The following is a 16528-nucleotide window of genomic DNA, read 5'->3' as shown; positions in this document are numbered from 1 at the left end:
TTTAGATGAAAATAGAGAGGAAATGAGAGAAAATGAAGATTTGTTAGTTTAGAAAGAGAAAAGTGGTTACAAATTGAATTCTTGAGCTTTATAGAGCTCAAAAATAGTGGTTCGTGGTGGTTGAAAAATTGATGATATTGACATTGTTGTAAATAAGAGGAAATGTTTAGGGTGTAATAGGTTTTTTCTCATTTTCAAAATAATTAAATAATTAATTAACAATGGCACTTTTGTAAATAATCCAAAAACATAAGGAGGGTTTATAACTTTCAAGAATGAATAGTAATGACAAAAAAATATGTTGGTTTTGGGGTTGGCTCCAAATGGTAGGTTGGTTTTGAAAAAAGCCCAACATATATTGTATTATTATCCAAAAATAATTTTAATCATAAAATTTAAGAAACAAGAAAATGAGGTTTGGTAAAAAATTAACTCACATTTATATGTTAGATGGTTTAGTGAAAACATTGGCCATTTACTTCTAATATCTCCAATGTAACATGAGGCGTACTCAATATTTTGTTGTCTTTGATTTTTATGACTATTAATAAAAGTTTCATACGTTGCAAAAGAAAAAAAGAATAGATTGCTACGCAAAATAAAAATAAAAATATTGTTTTTGGTAATTAATGAAAAAAATAATAATGAATGTAGTGTGCAAAAAAGAATTCTACTATATTAATAAACACCTACATGAATGAATGTTTAATTTAGTATATTAATATTTTTAACATATAAACAATGGCTTTTAGTATTATTAACATGTGTAAAATAATTATATTCACATATGCGGACAAAGCATCTAGTTACATACAATATTATAACATTGGAAAGAACCTGGTTCTCCAAAATTAAAGAAAGAATTTGCGTTTGTTGGGATAAATAGGATGGCAGTGAAACTGGTAAACAAATAGCTCACTCCTAAAATCAATATTATCAGTGACTATACAGTTCATTGTATATGAACTGGAGCATAGACTTCACAAAATAAGTAGGCAAGCAAATCGGTAATCTATCATATAAATGTTTCATGGATTGATGATGAAAAATGTGCATAGCACCGAAAAAGGTTATGAAAAATGTAGATGCAATAAAAAAAACATACAAGAGTATCTGCATTGAGCGTTTTCAAAATGAGTCTTTCATAGTATAAAAAATTGCGCTTCAAAGCCATGAGTCTCTATTACAAAGGCTGACCACTGATCCACCTTTGAAACATAATAAATGTCTCGTTTGGTTTATACTCTGCCGTGTGTCCACTTCCCTATAATCAAAACGCTTAAAAAGATTTAAAATTGTAATGCAAATTATGCAACAATATTACAATAGGAAGTTGAAACAAGAAGACTTACCTTGATAGTAGAAAATGTCATCTTATTGGAATAAGTTCTCGTGTATCTGTTAAAAAAACAGAAGGAACCAATGATTTTAAAGTGAATTTCATATAAGCTTGGATACGATGAGAAATATATGTACCCAGCAATTTGAGTTTTTATCATCCAAGGCCTCCAGTCATCAATGATGGAGTAATTGAGGGATTTGATCCAGGCTTGAGTTGCTATGGAAGGCACCGTCATGTCATGATCACCACTGTTCACCATAAACACACAAAAATTATAATCTCTTGAATTGTATTTGAACAATATAGTTTACGATACTGTTTCAGTTGATCATAGGATAGATCTTGGGATAAGTTTCTATTTTTTTTTTTTTTGGTTTGGTTGTAGACTTGTAGTTAAGAAAATAATGTAACTTCAAACCTATAAATAAGAGACCGGTATCCGCTGATGCTGTTATTCATATGATAAGGTACGCTGCTTATAATGTCGGGACTGTACGGAATAGTTCTGTTACATCGCTTCCAATGTCCTTTAGTCCCCTGTATTCAAAGATCATCAAAAATTTAGAGTCTAGATCTTTCTTTATATCATCAACGATCTTAATCCAAGGTTGGCAAATACCTTTTGAACATGGAGAGCTTCACGAACTCTCTCGTTGTTGGCCCAGCTTTCAATAAGATAATATAGATAATACTGCCAAGACAACCATGTTTCAATATTTGTATGAGCTATCATATTTTTTTTTTCACTGAAAGTTTATTAAACAAAGGCTATACTTACGTAAAAAAAGCCTTGAGAAAGATAAATTATCAAACGGAGTAAATGGCCCAAACAAGAAAGACCCAAACTAAAAGCAACTTGGAGCCGTAAGCACCAAGAAAACCCATTGATGAAGAAACCAAAACCTAATCATCCACCACGCGGATGATTGCCCGACAATCAATGAAATATGTGTGAAGGTAAGAATTCCTTTCTTTCACCGGAGGGCAAAGGAGAGACACAGCACTATCAGAGAAGGTGAACCGGTGATGAAGCAACTGAAGAGCCCTCACAGAGATTCAAGCCGAAGAATCTAAACTCACAGATCAAAGCTACAACTGAAGAAATCAAACGCCTACAATTGATCCAACAACTCCTAAAATCCTTCATAACAAACAGACACCTTTAATGATAAGGATAAGCTTGAAGGTGAATCGACTCAAACGAGGAGAGGAAATAGATCAGAGAGTCAGAACAAGAGGTAGATGAATAGAAAAGCGAGGAGCTACGATCGATATAAACTGGGTAAACCCCAGGTTAGAGCCGGCAATAGCGGCGCTAAGATAGCCACTGTCTCCAGGAGTCTCAAGCCGTCGAAACAAGTGTTTTGGGAACCACTGCTTCCTAGAGTCGACAGCCCGATGAACGGGAGTTGAGGGCGAAAGAACCGGTGACCAAAAAGCAAACCCGATCTTTATCTCCCTCTAAAAAGTAGAGATGAGAGAAGAGGGAAATATAGAGAGAACTCTCTCAAGAGAGAGAGAGAGAGAGAGGCTAGGTGGCAATCAACTAAGGTTTCAATTTTTAAAGATTTTATGAGCTATTGTATCTACTGAAATGGAGTGCATACTGCATTGTAAGCATATTATTGTGATATTCATTAAAATTTTAAATATATAGTCGCAAAGTTCAGAATGTTGGTTCGGATATTAATTGACTTCGATATTTTTTTAAAAATATCATTTTTATCATGTATTAATGGCTTCAACCAACATTCATGTTATAACTGGATTTTGTTTAATGAACCTCGACTATGCATAGTATTTATATACATAATATTATCTTCATTCTTTGTTACTCCACTTTAAGCATATATTTTAGTATATGATATTTTGTAAACTTTATTCACTAACATTTTGGATCGAATAAGAGGAAACACATATAAATCAGTTTTTTCCCTCAAAAGTCTGCCGGAGCTTCTGGAGTCAGACCTAAGGTCACGTATATAATGAAAAGATCCATTGATGGTCAAAAAACTATGGTGCTTGATAAATAAAATGTTGGACATTGGAAAACTTGTATACGACATGTCATTCACGCAATTGATAGAGAAGCTTGTATGCGGTTACAACTATCAGTGAGGATAAAGGAGTCGTAGCCAAAATTTTGGACAAATAAACATATGCTGAAAATATTGTATCCAAGTTAACTTCACTAACCATCTCAACTGTCGACCATGACCAGTTCAAATTTATCCAAGGATGTGAATCAGCCAACAATGTGTGAAACACACTGGTTAACTACTTTAAATGAGATAAAAGTGTCCAAAATCCGTCTTTGTCTTCGGTAGCTTAGGAATCTTTCACTAGTGAGTCTAAGGGTGTTAACACAAGTCGCAATGTAAAGCTGATTAAATAAGTTTTTGTGATAGATTGTTTAAATCGATTTCTAATATATCAAAAGGTATTTGCTCATTCTATTGTCCCTTGATTTACCTTCTACATTATTTAATTGTATTTACATCTTGCACTTACTATTGGTGTTAAAGCGGATCACCTAAGTGACTGGTGAGATCTGAAGGTGCAAATGGACACGGTAGTTTCTATGCAGAAAGCAATCATGTTGAACGCATACCAATATGATCATTGGAAGGCTCGCATGAAGCAATCGTGGACAGTTTATGGAGACTGGGTGGAAAGCCTACAATATTTACAGTAGATGGAAAGAATGAGCCTAAGTAAAAGGAGGCTTGGACTGAAGTAGAGCGAAATGCATCAAGATATAATGAAAAGGCTATGTCATCGATTTTTGAAGCAGACCAGTTCTAACTGATAATGGGGAGTACGTCAGCTAAAGAGGCGTGGAAAATCCTACTGAAATCGTTTGACGGAGATAACAGTGTCAAGAGGACACACTTGGATTATCTACACTATCATGAATGTTTCAGCCTACTATCCTAGGATTGTTAAGTAATTCATTGTTAATATTCTTGATACTGAAAATCATGTAATGATTAGAGGATTGTTGTTTGACTTCAATCTTGAGTTAATTAGTTAAGTATTCATGATGCATGTAGTTGAACACTCATATTATTGGGATATTGAAAGTTTATATTTGGCTATTGCTTATCTGATTGTTGGCTTTCTCCATTGATGTAAAAGGTTTCACTCTAGGCATCTCCCTGCTACAACGCAAGTACTCTACAAACATTCCATTAAAAATTGGATTCGTGGATCGAAACACAACCCATTGTTTACGAAACGAGTTTTTTTTTGTAAGCACTGATTTTAAAAGAAGAAGATTAACTTTGGTCACGTGGTGTATGATCATGGGCAGACGGAGGAGAGGAGTGGTTGTGGCACTTGCCCCACACTCGTTTTTTTTTTGTTAATAGTAAAATATTTTTTTTAAACTTGGTTTTGGTTAGTTAAGGAAAAAAATAAGAAAAGCGCCCACCCAATTAAAAGAAAAGAGTGCTCCACCCAATCAAAACAAAACAAAAATGTTTTAGTCTTATTACAAATAAAATGAATATGTTCCAGCCCATATAATTACTAGTCAAAATATTAAAAATCCTAATATTTTCTCGTTGAAGTCGAATGTTACGAATCCTATGTCTATTTTCTTTTGTAAAAAAATCTGCACACAAAAGAATCTTTCTTATTTTTACTAAACAGCACAAACCTTTATACATGGAGTATGATGTTGACATAAATTATGGTTATTAATTTAACAATTGAACATTGTTGAATCCATCAAAATTACTTCAGTCTCTTCTAAGTAAAATTATCTATCATTTCTAATAGTTTACCATATATTTGATTTCAGCTAAATTATACACTTACCTTTCACTGTTTACCATATTTGAAATACTATTATAGTTATTTTTACTAGGTGCCTATGGAACAATATTTTAAGAAACAATTTCAATCTACATTGAAAACCAATGTCTATAGATAATATAAGTTTCTTAATTATATTTGTTTTCATATTTTTAGTTTATTGTATACTTTTAGTTTATTTTGAGTTTTTATATGACTATGTTATATTTTGAACAAAATATTATATTAGTTATGATAAATATAATTATGTGTCCCAGTCTAAATAAATTTATGGATCCGTCCCTGTGTATGATCAGGTTATCCGCATGGCAAGAAGATCGGATGATGATGATAGGAACATTATATTTCCTATTTTTCTTTATCAAATCGTGATTTTACATTGTAAGGTGCCAACCAATACAGGAGATGAAGATCTTATTTGTTCTTCAGAAAGAACCTCGCTGGTTCCTGATGAAGCTAAAGATACAACCGCCACCAATGTCGTCTTTCTTCATCATGAAGTTGATCAAGTCATCAGGTTGCTCCAGTTGATCCAAAGCTACATTCTAGGTACGTTTTCTATCTATTCGACATTGCAACAAACGTGTTGTCTAAAGTTTTTGTCTTAATGAATGAGGAAGAAGAAGACGATGAATGAAGGAAATTTCTTTTTCATATTTTTTTTAATTGTCTTTTGATCTCAGATATTTAAACTTGTTTGTCTTCTTTTTAACTTCAAATAATGGGTGTTTCTGATGATTTTAAGTATGTTGAATATTCCTTTCTAACATGTTGTGATTCTAGAAGTGCAACGTTTTCCCAGAATGTGTATGCTTGTTTGTATGTATATGTTTTTGTGCTTTTGTTTTTGCATGAATGATAGAATGATATGAGTTGTCACATTAAAAAAAAAATGGGGAGAGTCTTTTTTTTTTTTTGTCACGGAAACTCTTATATTAAACTTAAATATCCAAAAGAGTTAAACAACTACAACCGGAGGTAAACTCGACGGCCAAACGATAAACGAAAACTACTACAACAATACGAGTGATAGAGGTGTTAAAGGGGTGAAGATACCCATAAAGATGCTTCACTTGAGACCCTGAAACTGATGTTCCGAAGAACATACTGAAGTCGGGATATGAACCGACGATGAGGGGCCCTATTGAGAGGGTTTTGAAACGGTTGGCAGACACAAACACTGGTGATGACACACTCTCCTTTGCTTCAACTAAAAAATAATTGTCTTGGAACAGTGGAGGCTGAGCTCGTCCCGAGTTCTCAATGGAACTTTGTCGAAGATAAGGACTGATAGGCGGCAAGAACAGGTGAGTGACTCCAGAAACATAGCTAAAAGCCATAGAGAAAGGCTTCCTTTGCCTAGATTTGAATCTAATACTCATGAACTTTGGGCTAGGTGAACCCTGTACAACGTCACAGCTTGGGGCTAGGTGAACCCTGTACGAGACGAGACGACAAACCGCAGACCGGCATGATGCTTCAGATGAGGAGCGATGTCTCAATTTTATAACATCCGACATAGGGAAGTTCTTTGTGGGCCATGAATGAGTGGACTTTAGTAAAAGCCCTTCACAAACCAATAAATGGGCTAGGCCCAACCAAAAACATATGTCGGAGAGTCCATAAGCTGTATCGGCGTTGAGATGCGACGGACTAGTGAAGCTAGCGGTGGAGTAGCAGCAGATCTCGGAAGGAAATGGAGTGACGAGGCGAGACGGCGGAGGTGGGGCGGGAAATGGAGTGACGAGGCGAGACGGCGGAGGTGGGGCGATGCTCTTGACGATGTTCCATGAGAGGACGCGAACTGAGATCAAACTGAGAAAGTGAACTCCAATATTACCGTATTGGAATCCATAGCTCTCATCGAGACCTGAGCTAAACCGCAAGCCCATTACAAAACTTTGAAAGCTCACGTCAAGAGATCTGTTGGGATGAAGCTGTCTGAGGGAATATATGACCAGGGGTTCAAAAGGTTGAGATGGTGAAGAGACGTGATGGAGGAGAGGAGGCTCTGGCTGTACACCAAGCGGAGACTTCACGGTTCCGAGAAAATGAGCAGATCTGGTGGTTCTAGATCCGGTGCTCCTGTTCGCTTTGAGAGGATGAGAGGTGACGAGAGGATGAGCGGTGACGAGCGGAGGATGAGAGACGGCGACGGTAAAGCGATTCGTGGAAACCATTGCGTAAGAGACGGCGAAGACACAAGAATTGAAGTTGGAGATGACGATGGAAAGAGCAGAGAGCGGTGAAGAGAAGCAGGCTGAGCAGAGGACCCGACGCCGGCGTCGAGGAGGAACGGTTGCGGTGCGGCCTCGAAAATCGGGACAGAGAGCTTTTCTAGGGCGAACTTTTCAAAAAGTTTATTTTAAAAATGGGGAGAGTCTAAACTCAAGAAATATGGAGCTTCCAGAGTCGGATGTAAGAACATGTGGATTGCATCCAAAGACTGAGCAAGAGGACATGGTGATATACATACAAGAAGACCTGATACGAGTTAGGTTGGTCGAAAGAGAGAAACCAAAACTAACTGGGAAGAAACTAGTAGATCTAGTGTCTTGATGCGTAAGCAATCTTGCGAGAGACATAAACGTTGTTGTGTAGAGTAATTTTGGGTAGTTGAAAATTGGTCAATTGGGAAACACAAACTATGTCGTGTCATGTCAAACTGATTGAAAAAATCTTATAAAATTATTCAAGTGATTTCTAATAAATGTTATCATCATTAAATTGTTGATTCTCATATCTTTATGGGACTTCCATGTTCGGTTTTTCATTTTCCATCCCTCTTAAATGGTCACTAGATGGAGGAAAGAGGCATTACTTACATAGCAATCAGGAGATATATTTTCCGAATTTCCATCGTTATCGCAATCTGGCAATAGTATATTATGTGGATTTATTTTGTCAGTGCACTGCAAGTAGTTAAAAAGTAAAAATTAGAATTAATGTTGGTGTAGTTAGTACCTAGCAAAAAATGATTGAAGTTCAGAGTGTTTACCTTATGGTATTCTGCAACAAGTTCCAAACACTTTGTATTACGTGGATCCACATTTTCATAAACTCCTTTGCAATTTCTGTTCAATGACTGATAAAAAAAAAGTTGTATACATTGTTGTATCATTTGAGGCTTCGTAAGTGGTAACCATAGAAAATTAAAGGGAAATTTGGGGGCATGTTGCACTCTCATACCTCGTATAGTTCATCAGAGATTAATGACATTCCATGAGAAAATGGAATACGATAGTTTAACTCAAATTCAGGATATGTTACTGGGTTTCCGAGCACATAACCCTGGTTTTGTACAAAGAAAATATATTATAAATATTTACACCAAAAAAAAAGATATTATAAATCTTTGATTTTTGAAAAAATGTAATAATTAGAAGAAGTTAAATATTAATGACCTGTAGATTGATTAGAGGTTTGCAACATATATAGTTTCCTGCATCAATGATACCGCTATTGTTAAAAAGAGAGAATATCAAAGCGACTGATTTGATAAAAACATACCTTTTGAGATTTTCTGAACGAGTGCTGGAACAATCTTACCGGAATAAGAATCTCCGATAACGTAAAACGGGTTGGAGAAAAACTGTGGATGCTTGCTTAGCCACTGCCAAAAGAAAAGGAAAAAAATAACTGTAGAGATTGGCGATTTTTAAGTGATGAGGTAACCTCTCATAGAGTTTGCTACTAGATGAAAGTTTCTTTCTAGAGTAGTTTTACAAATTTAATCTTTTCAAACAATGATGCACCTATTGTACAAAACTGTTTTTTTATTTAACATGTATTCATTCAAAAAAGAAGAAGGGAAACCTCTGGCAGAATACCAATAAGAGCCTTAACCAGTTTGATTAAAAATACTTTTTTTTTTACTAGATGATGTTTTAGAATGACGCACATAAATTAAAAAAAATATTTATGTCTTATACAAAAACATAACCAAATATTCACTTAACCCTAAAACAACCATGAAAATAGATTTCATAATATAATTGGTCAAATAACATAAAACTTAATCAATTTTATATTGAAAATTGAAAATCCTCTAGTTTACAACAAAAAAAATTATTTAAGATGCCAAGTATATAAAAATAAGAGAGTATAATAATGGGCTAGGTTTAAATGCGATGGCTTACATCTAGCCAAGGTTGATAACTTTAGACAACAAGAGGCGAAGCTATGGGTCCGGATATCCGAAATATTTACGATATTCGGATCTATTGATCTATGAATTTAATATCCAGATTTGGATTAGTGGTTTTTATATATCCGAAATTCGGAAATCCGGCTAGATATTATAATACATGTGGGTATTCGGATCCGTAAAAAAATATTTTTCTATGAAAAAAATATATATTTTTAAAAATACTAAAATTCAAAAATTATTCATAAATTAAATATTTATACAAGAATTATAAATATATATATGTGTGTATAATATAATACAAATTTAAATATAGTATTGTAAGAGTAATTTACGTATAAATATTAATTAAATATATATATATATATATTTAAAATACGGATACGGATCCAGATTCTAAACTTAATAATTAAGATATCTGGATCCAAATTCGGTTTTGGTAGATCCAATATTTTATCATCCGGATCGGATCCGAACATCCCAAATATCCGATTTTCATAGTGGATTTAGAGCAGATCTCGAATCAGATCTCGGATAATAAGTCTCTGGCCTAGTGCTTGCGGGTAAATTGCCTCCACTTAAATATATAAGCTTTATTTTATTGACTAAATATGTAAACTTTATTTTTACATTGTTATTTACGACTAAAGAAGTTAAATTTCACTTAATAACCCCACATTTTTTCTGTAGTTATACGTACATTGACCCATTTGCAGTGGCGATCATGAAATATATAAATTAATAACCGAGTTCAATACAATATTAATAATCGAGGTCCTAAATCGTATAAAATTAAAATTATTAAAAATTAGTTATGCAACAAAATTTTTTATAGTATCTTTATAATTAATAAGAGTAAATCAAACCTTTGTATTTATTTTCTGGAAATTCATCTAACAAATTTATATTATTATATATTTATAGGTTTATCATGAGTTTTAATCGCCAATATAGCCAAATCACTTAACTTTTTGATGTTTGCTGTTTACGTCAATCAAATAAATATAAAAACCTAAACAGCAAAAAAAATTAAACCAAACATCCATGATTTTTTGTTTTATCTTATTTTTCTTTGAATCTTGTTTATTGAAATTTGATTAATTATATATTTTTATTCATTTCATATTTGAATAATGAAATATTTAAGATCTTGTTTTGTTCTTTGTACTAAATAGTTTCACAAGTTTTATGCACTCGAGGTCAACAAGTTAACAATAATGAAAAAAAAAGTTAGCAACAATGAAAAAATTGCCTCAAACAGTTAAAAGAATTATGGGATCCATATATATGTTTCGTAGGGAAAAAAAGTTAGTAGGAGTTATTGGAAGTTGTATTTTAATGGATTTGAAAATTCGAATAAATTTAGTATTATTAATTCTGTGATTTTAAAAAATGTATTAAAATCATGTGTTATTGGTTTAATGATTCACAAATTCTATATTAAATCAAGTGTTATTCAATCGTACGGATTTACTAATATATTTAATTATAATGGATTTAAATGAATTTGTTTGAATTTTTTAGTTAAAAATACAAAGACTCAAATCCGAGAGAAAATCTTCGGATTTGTATATTTTACTTGGATTTATAAATACTATATGAATTTCTAAATCAATCAAAATATATAAACCAATAACAGCCCCTTAGCAACAATGAAAAGTTGCTTCAAACAGTTAAAATAATTAGAGGCCCTATATATATGTTTCGTAGGTAAGGGTGGCACGGAGAAAATTTAGTATTTGTGATTTGTTTTGTAGTTTACGAACATCTGATTTTTTATTTGTTTTACTTCAAAAAATATAGATGTCTCATTTTTGGATATATATATATATATATATATATATATATATATATATATATATATATATATATATTTAAGAATATTTAAGTATACTCACGAATATTGTATCCATTTTGTCCGTATAAGTAAAACTAAAAAACTTATAAAAGTTTGTTTTAAAAATTTATATATTTTATATAATTTAAAATTTGTGAAACTATAGCTTCCATAAATGCTTTTTTATAAAACATAAATTTTAGGAAAAAATGTAGTTTTTATAAAGATTTTATATTCATTTATTAATTTAATACTTTTACAAGTAATTTTATAAATAAAATTATTAAAACTATATGTTAAAATTATATATTTAAAATTGTCTACTTAGTTGAAGATATACTTCTATTTGTATAAAAGCCGACTTTGATATTTTTAATATTTGTGATTTACTTCATTATTAATGGATATTGATTTTAATATTTGCTTTGTAACGAAGACTTACGATCGGATATCTGAATTTTCCAGTCGAATCGAAATGAATAATAAATCGAATCAAATTTATTAGATAAAATGTCTAACATTATTCGTAGGAATGGGTTGATAGTGACGAACTGACGATCCAATCTATTTATATGCCCTAAGCAAAAAATAAATCATGCCTCTTTTTATTTTTTTATTTAATTTTATAGTAATATTAAATTTTTTTATGCAAAATTAGATATATCAAGTTAAGTATATAACAAATTGATAGACTTTATTTTGTATAATTGAATGTAGTTAATTCTATATAATCATTTACTACACAAAATATTGTTTTATTTTATTTTAAAATAAATATTGAAATAATAATTAATCAATATTAGAATAGGTATGATGAATGCACAATAACAATGATAAAGAATATTAGAATACAAAAAGAAAAGAATCCACTAAAGAAAAAAGAGAAGTGGTATAGGCTTTTGCATTTTAAGCATTTAAAAAAAACTCTTTTTAAAATTCTCAATTAATATAAGGTTTATAGGCTTTAAAAATAATAATAATTTGATTATATTCTTAATCAATAAATTTGTTGATAAAATTCATAAACAGGAGTAAAAGCTTTACATTTATTACTATTATTTTTATTTAAATTTGGTTTAGTTATAAATAATAATAAATTTAGTATGAAAAAATTGATAAAAAATGCCCCTTCGCGTTGGACCTAAGCGATGGCTCGAATCACAACTGCTCTGGGCCTGCCTTGTCGGTCGAAGACTGACAATGGGGAGTGGTACCCTTTGGTATTTATCCTTTGGTTTAGTCTTGAGGATAATGCTTGTGGGGTCAGCTGTCCCTTTTTTCTTTGCTCAACCAGCCGTCCCCATTTAAATTGCAGCTAATGTCCCCAAATTTTTAGGTAGATATACGTTCATGGACCTCTTTGTAATTTATCTTTTTCACCATCTTCTCTTTTAAAAAAGAAGAACTATTTTTATCTACTATAAAAAAAGTCATACTAGTATTATTAGGTTTATTTCATTAATTATATTTATTTAATTATTTACATTAATCTATTAAATATATTAATAATAAATTAATTTTAACTGTAAATTTAAATTTTATTTTTAGTTATAACAAAATATTGAGAAAAAATCTAACGAAATCTTTCTAAAAATTTAAATATTTTATTTAAATTAATACCATTGATTAATTTCGTAATTAATAATATATACTATTATACATTAATTTAAATAAGATTTTATTATAAAACAAAATAAAATAAAAGTGTCTGATATTTTTCAAATTTTATAATTATATTCCATATCTTCTTTATTAATAGAAATACCATAAAAATTCATACTAGGTCTATTTCATCAATTACATCTATTTGATTATTTAAGTTAATCTATTTAATATATAACATTTCTGAAAAATCTTATAAATTATATAGATATTAATAAATAAATTTTAACTGTAAATTTAAATTTTATTTTTAATTTTAACAAAATATGTTAGAAATAATCTAAGAAAATCTTAATAAAAATATTTTTAAATTAATGCATTGATTGTTTCATAATTAATAATATAATATTATTACAATCTATTTACTTATAAAATTCCACAATATACTAAAATAAATAACATAGAAAATATATGAATTTTTTTATTTCATACTATAAATTTATTTTACCAAACTCGAAAATATATTAATATATAATAACAATTAATAATAAAGTTAAATGTATAAAATAAATCATTATACATTAATAATATCGAATAAGAAACATAACTAATAACATTATAATTTACCCAATATATAACACTAAAATGTAAATTATATTTTTAAAAGTTTTGCGTTGGTATCTGTTATATATTTATAAAATAAAAATTTATCCGCACGGATTTGCGGATGAAAAATCTAGTTTGTTCTTTAAGTGTTTAGCCCATGCGGACATTTCATATTACGGATATTTTTTCATTATAATAAATTATTCTTTATTCTTTAAAAATCAAATTGAATATTGCATAATTTATATATGAAAGAAATTCATCTAAACATATAAGCTCATTATTGCATTAAAATTTTTGTAAGTACTTATGTATTATAAATAGTTTTGAAAATTATGTAGAAACTACATTCATTAGAAAAAAAAATTCTTGACTAGTATTGAATTTTCTATTTCCTAATTTTAACTTTTTATGATTAAAAATATTATTTTTGGATAACAACACAATCATGAATTATCTTATTTATCTTAAGCTATATTATTTTTGGATAATTTTTATTATATTAATTTATAATCATTATCTAATCCAAATATAAAATTATCTAATATAATATTAGATAAATCTAAAATTATTAAACAAAATTTTGTTTTAAATTATATAATATAATTATATAATTATTCATTGAGGATAACAATCATTGATCTAAATTTTAATGTGAGAGTAAAACCTCTTTTCTATAAATTTATTTTTCTAATTTTTCTTTACATATTTCACCAATTTTATGTAAAATTAAATTTTGGCTCGTGCCAAATTATCAATAACTGCTATAGAAATTTTTCTAATTAAATTAAATCTATAGAAAACCTTTTTATAAGCTTTTCAGTTTTTCATGAAATTTTTTTCCAATGATTTTGTTCTGTTAAAATTTACTATATATTTATAGATGCAATACAATAAAGACAAGTATAAATATTATAAACTATTGTGCTTTCCAGTTAGCCAAAGTTACAAATTTCAGCCTAAGTTCTTTTGTAGTTAATAAAATCTGACCTCACTCATAATTGTTTCTGGATCTGCCACCGATTACAAGACATACAAGGGCTTTCAGAAGACACTCAAGTTTGCCATATTATTAGTACCTTTTGAAGAAACTCATGGATCATCTTAACTTCATTTGTGTCACTAGTTTTATCAAGTGGAGTTCTTGAGTAGGAGAAGCCAGATCCAACAGGTTGATCCAAGAATAGTATGTTAGCCACCTGAAAATGTGATGAAGATTATGAAAAGTATCAAATAGATCATTGGGTTTATGATCGACATATGAACGTACTTTCCATCATTACCTGTGTCCATGAATATGTAGTAGAGAACAAAGAAGCGAGATTTCCATTGTAAACCTCGAACTTAAAAGCCAGAGGTCCTATTTTTGGTTTCTTAGCAATTTAAGAAAAACCATTGAAAATGATGATATAAATGAATATATTTTATAGATTTTACCATTCTCAAAAAGAAGTCCTAGGAGAGAAGAGCATCCAGGTCCACCATTTAACCAAATAAGAAGAGGATCTTCTATTGGATTCTTCTCAGATTTGATGAAGTAGTAGAACAATTGTATATCCTCTTTCTCACCAATACCGATGTACCTTTCGTTCACAAGATTAGCAAATTACTAATTCCAAACTCAAACACACGTATTATTATTATTTTGGTCAGAGTATATTATTATTATTATTATTCTTTTTCATATTTATACATTGGTAAAAAGGAAAAAATAAACATTTTACAAACCCCGTTTCAAGCTCAAAAGGAAGAGGACCTTCAAAACCGGGAAGAAACTTGACGATAGAGCCAGAATCAACATGCTGACTCCAGACAAAAAGAAGTAGAAGGAGAAACAGAAGCTTTAGCGTCAAACTCATTCTTTTTAAAATTCTAAATATTAAGTCTTTTTTGTTCAAAAAGTATTGAGTCTTTTACGCGTTAAAAGGGCTCTATATAGAGGTAGCAACCATTCGTCACTGTGAATAATGACATAAATGAGCAACAGTTTTAGTTCATGTGGTCAGTGCAGCAGTTAAGAACTAATAATTCCTAAACATTATTTAAAAAGTGATTTATCATATGTTATTAATATAATAGTTTTAAAAAATGATAACATAACATACCATGACATATTAATAATGGTGACATAACTTAAAACAAATTGACATTTATATTCAATGATATATTTTCTTTATTATAAATTGATAATAAATCATAGATCATCATTAACATAACAATAAATAAAAGAATAGTATAAATCAAAATATAGTAATATTTTACAAATTTGAAATATTATTTACTTATATTTTTATAATTATATAACTTTTATTACTAAAACTTTTTTTTTTAATTTTATGCAGTTTTCTTTTCAAAATTTATAACTTTTTTTTATTTACTTTTTTTTAATATCGACAAATATTAAAAATATTATTTATTTTACGTTTTGATAGTTATATACCTAAAAAAATTCTCTTAATTTTATAGAATTTGATTTATATATTTTAACCAGAAATAGATTAAAATAATTTCCAAATGATTATAATCTTAAATCTATAAATATGTTATAAATATTATTTGTTTAAAAATATTTATTTTATCCGAATTTTTACATATAATTAAATTTAAAATTATAAAAAAATAATGAAATCTAAAATTAACAAGATTTTATTTTTAAGTATAATTTAAATTTTAAAAAATTTTATTTCTGTATACGATATATAAAAACACCTAGTATCCAATTATAATATAAAAAAGTATCCGACTTCTGTAGCTCTTATCATTAGAAATTATTAGTGAGGGTCCCTTGTTATTAGCACGTGTAAGCGATTCAGAACATTCTTGATCGTTCTGTTCGTTCTTATCCAAATCCTATCTCAAGAGGTGGGGGGGGAGGCACGTTCATAGGTACTACGAGGTCACGTGTCCCCAACTACGTTTATAAATATTTTGTGTTACTCATTAAAAATATGGGTTCTTAGCTACCCATTTTCTCCTATTTCTTCCTTTTACTTTATACCAGGTGATTTTCCCGTATTTATGCACATATAATATTTTTAAAATTAATCATTATAATAATTTATTTACATTATAAGAATTTATTAATATTTCATTTTTAATTTTTAATTATTCTGTTATTTATATAATAAATATGCATGGTTTATTTTAAATAACATTATGTTATTTTAATAAGACG

General features: G+C 29.7%; 1 protein-coding gene across 2 annotated transcripts; it reads right to left on the bottom strand.

Moving 5' to 3' along the window:
* Positions 1-992: 992 nt before the first annotated feature.
* LOC106358304 (serine carboxypeptidase-like 10) lies at positions 993-15325 on the bottom strand. 2 transcript variants are annotated; one of them, XM_013798054.3, is made up of 14 exons: positions 15082-15325; positions 14791-14936; positions 14637-14713; positions 14433-14552; positions 8672-8774; positions 8566-8603; positions 8351-8452; positions 8160-8246; positions 7987-8073; positions 1962-2033; positions 1761-1879; positions 1477-1590; positions 1341-1398; positions 993-1278 (listed from the first exon to the last, which is right to left on the bottom strand). In XM_013798054.3, the coding sequence occupies exons 1-14, from the start codon at positions 15210-15212 to the stop codon at positions 1165-1167; spliced, it is 1368 nt and encodes a 455-aa protein (XP_013653508.1). In that variant the 5' UTR covers positions 15213-15325; the 3' UTR covers positions 993-1164. The 2 variants fall into 2 exon arrangements, with proteins under 2 accessions (XP_013653508.1, XP_013653506.1); XM_013798052.3 differs by having other exon boundaries at positions 993-1264; positions 1353-1398.
* Positions 15326-16528: the final 1203 nt, after the last annotated feature.

This window comes from Brassica napus, chromosome A7 (assembly GCF_020379485.1).
Source record: "Brassica napus cultivar Da-Ae chromosome A7, Da-Ae, whole genome shotgun sequence".
In the NCBI taxonomy this organism is placed as follows: Eukaryota; Viridiplantae; Streptophyta; class Magnoliopsida; order Brassicales; family Brassicaceae; genus Brassica; species Brassica napus.
The sequence above is the reverse complement of the archived record's forward strand: the minus strand, read 5'-3'. Positions and strand labels throughout refer to the sequence as shown.

Excerpts from the sequence above, each read along its gene's own strand:
- LOC106358304 (XM_013798054.3), bottom strand. The coding sequence starts at position 15,212 with ATGAGTTTGACGCTAAAGCTTCTGTTTCTCCTTCTACTTCTTTTTGTC. Across the intron at positions 14,553-14,636 it reads CTACATATTCATGGACACAG|GTGGCTAACATACTATTCTT; the intron begins GTAATGATGGAA and ends TCACATTTTCAG. Across the intron at positions 8,604-8,671 it reads CGTTCAGAAAATCTCAAAAG|GAAACTATATATGTTGCAAA; the intron begins GTATGTTTTTAT and ends TCATTGATGCAG.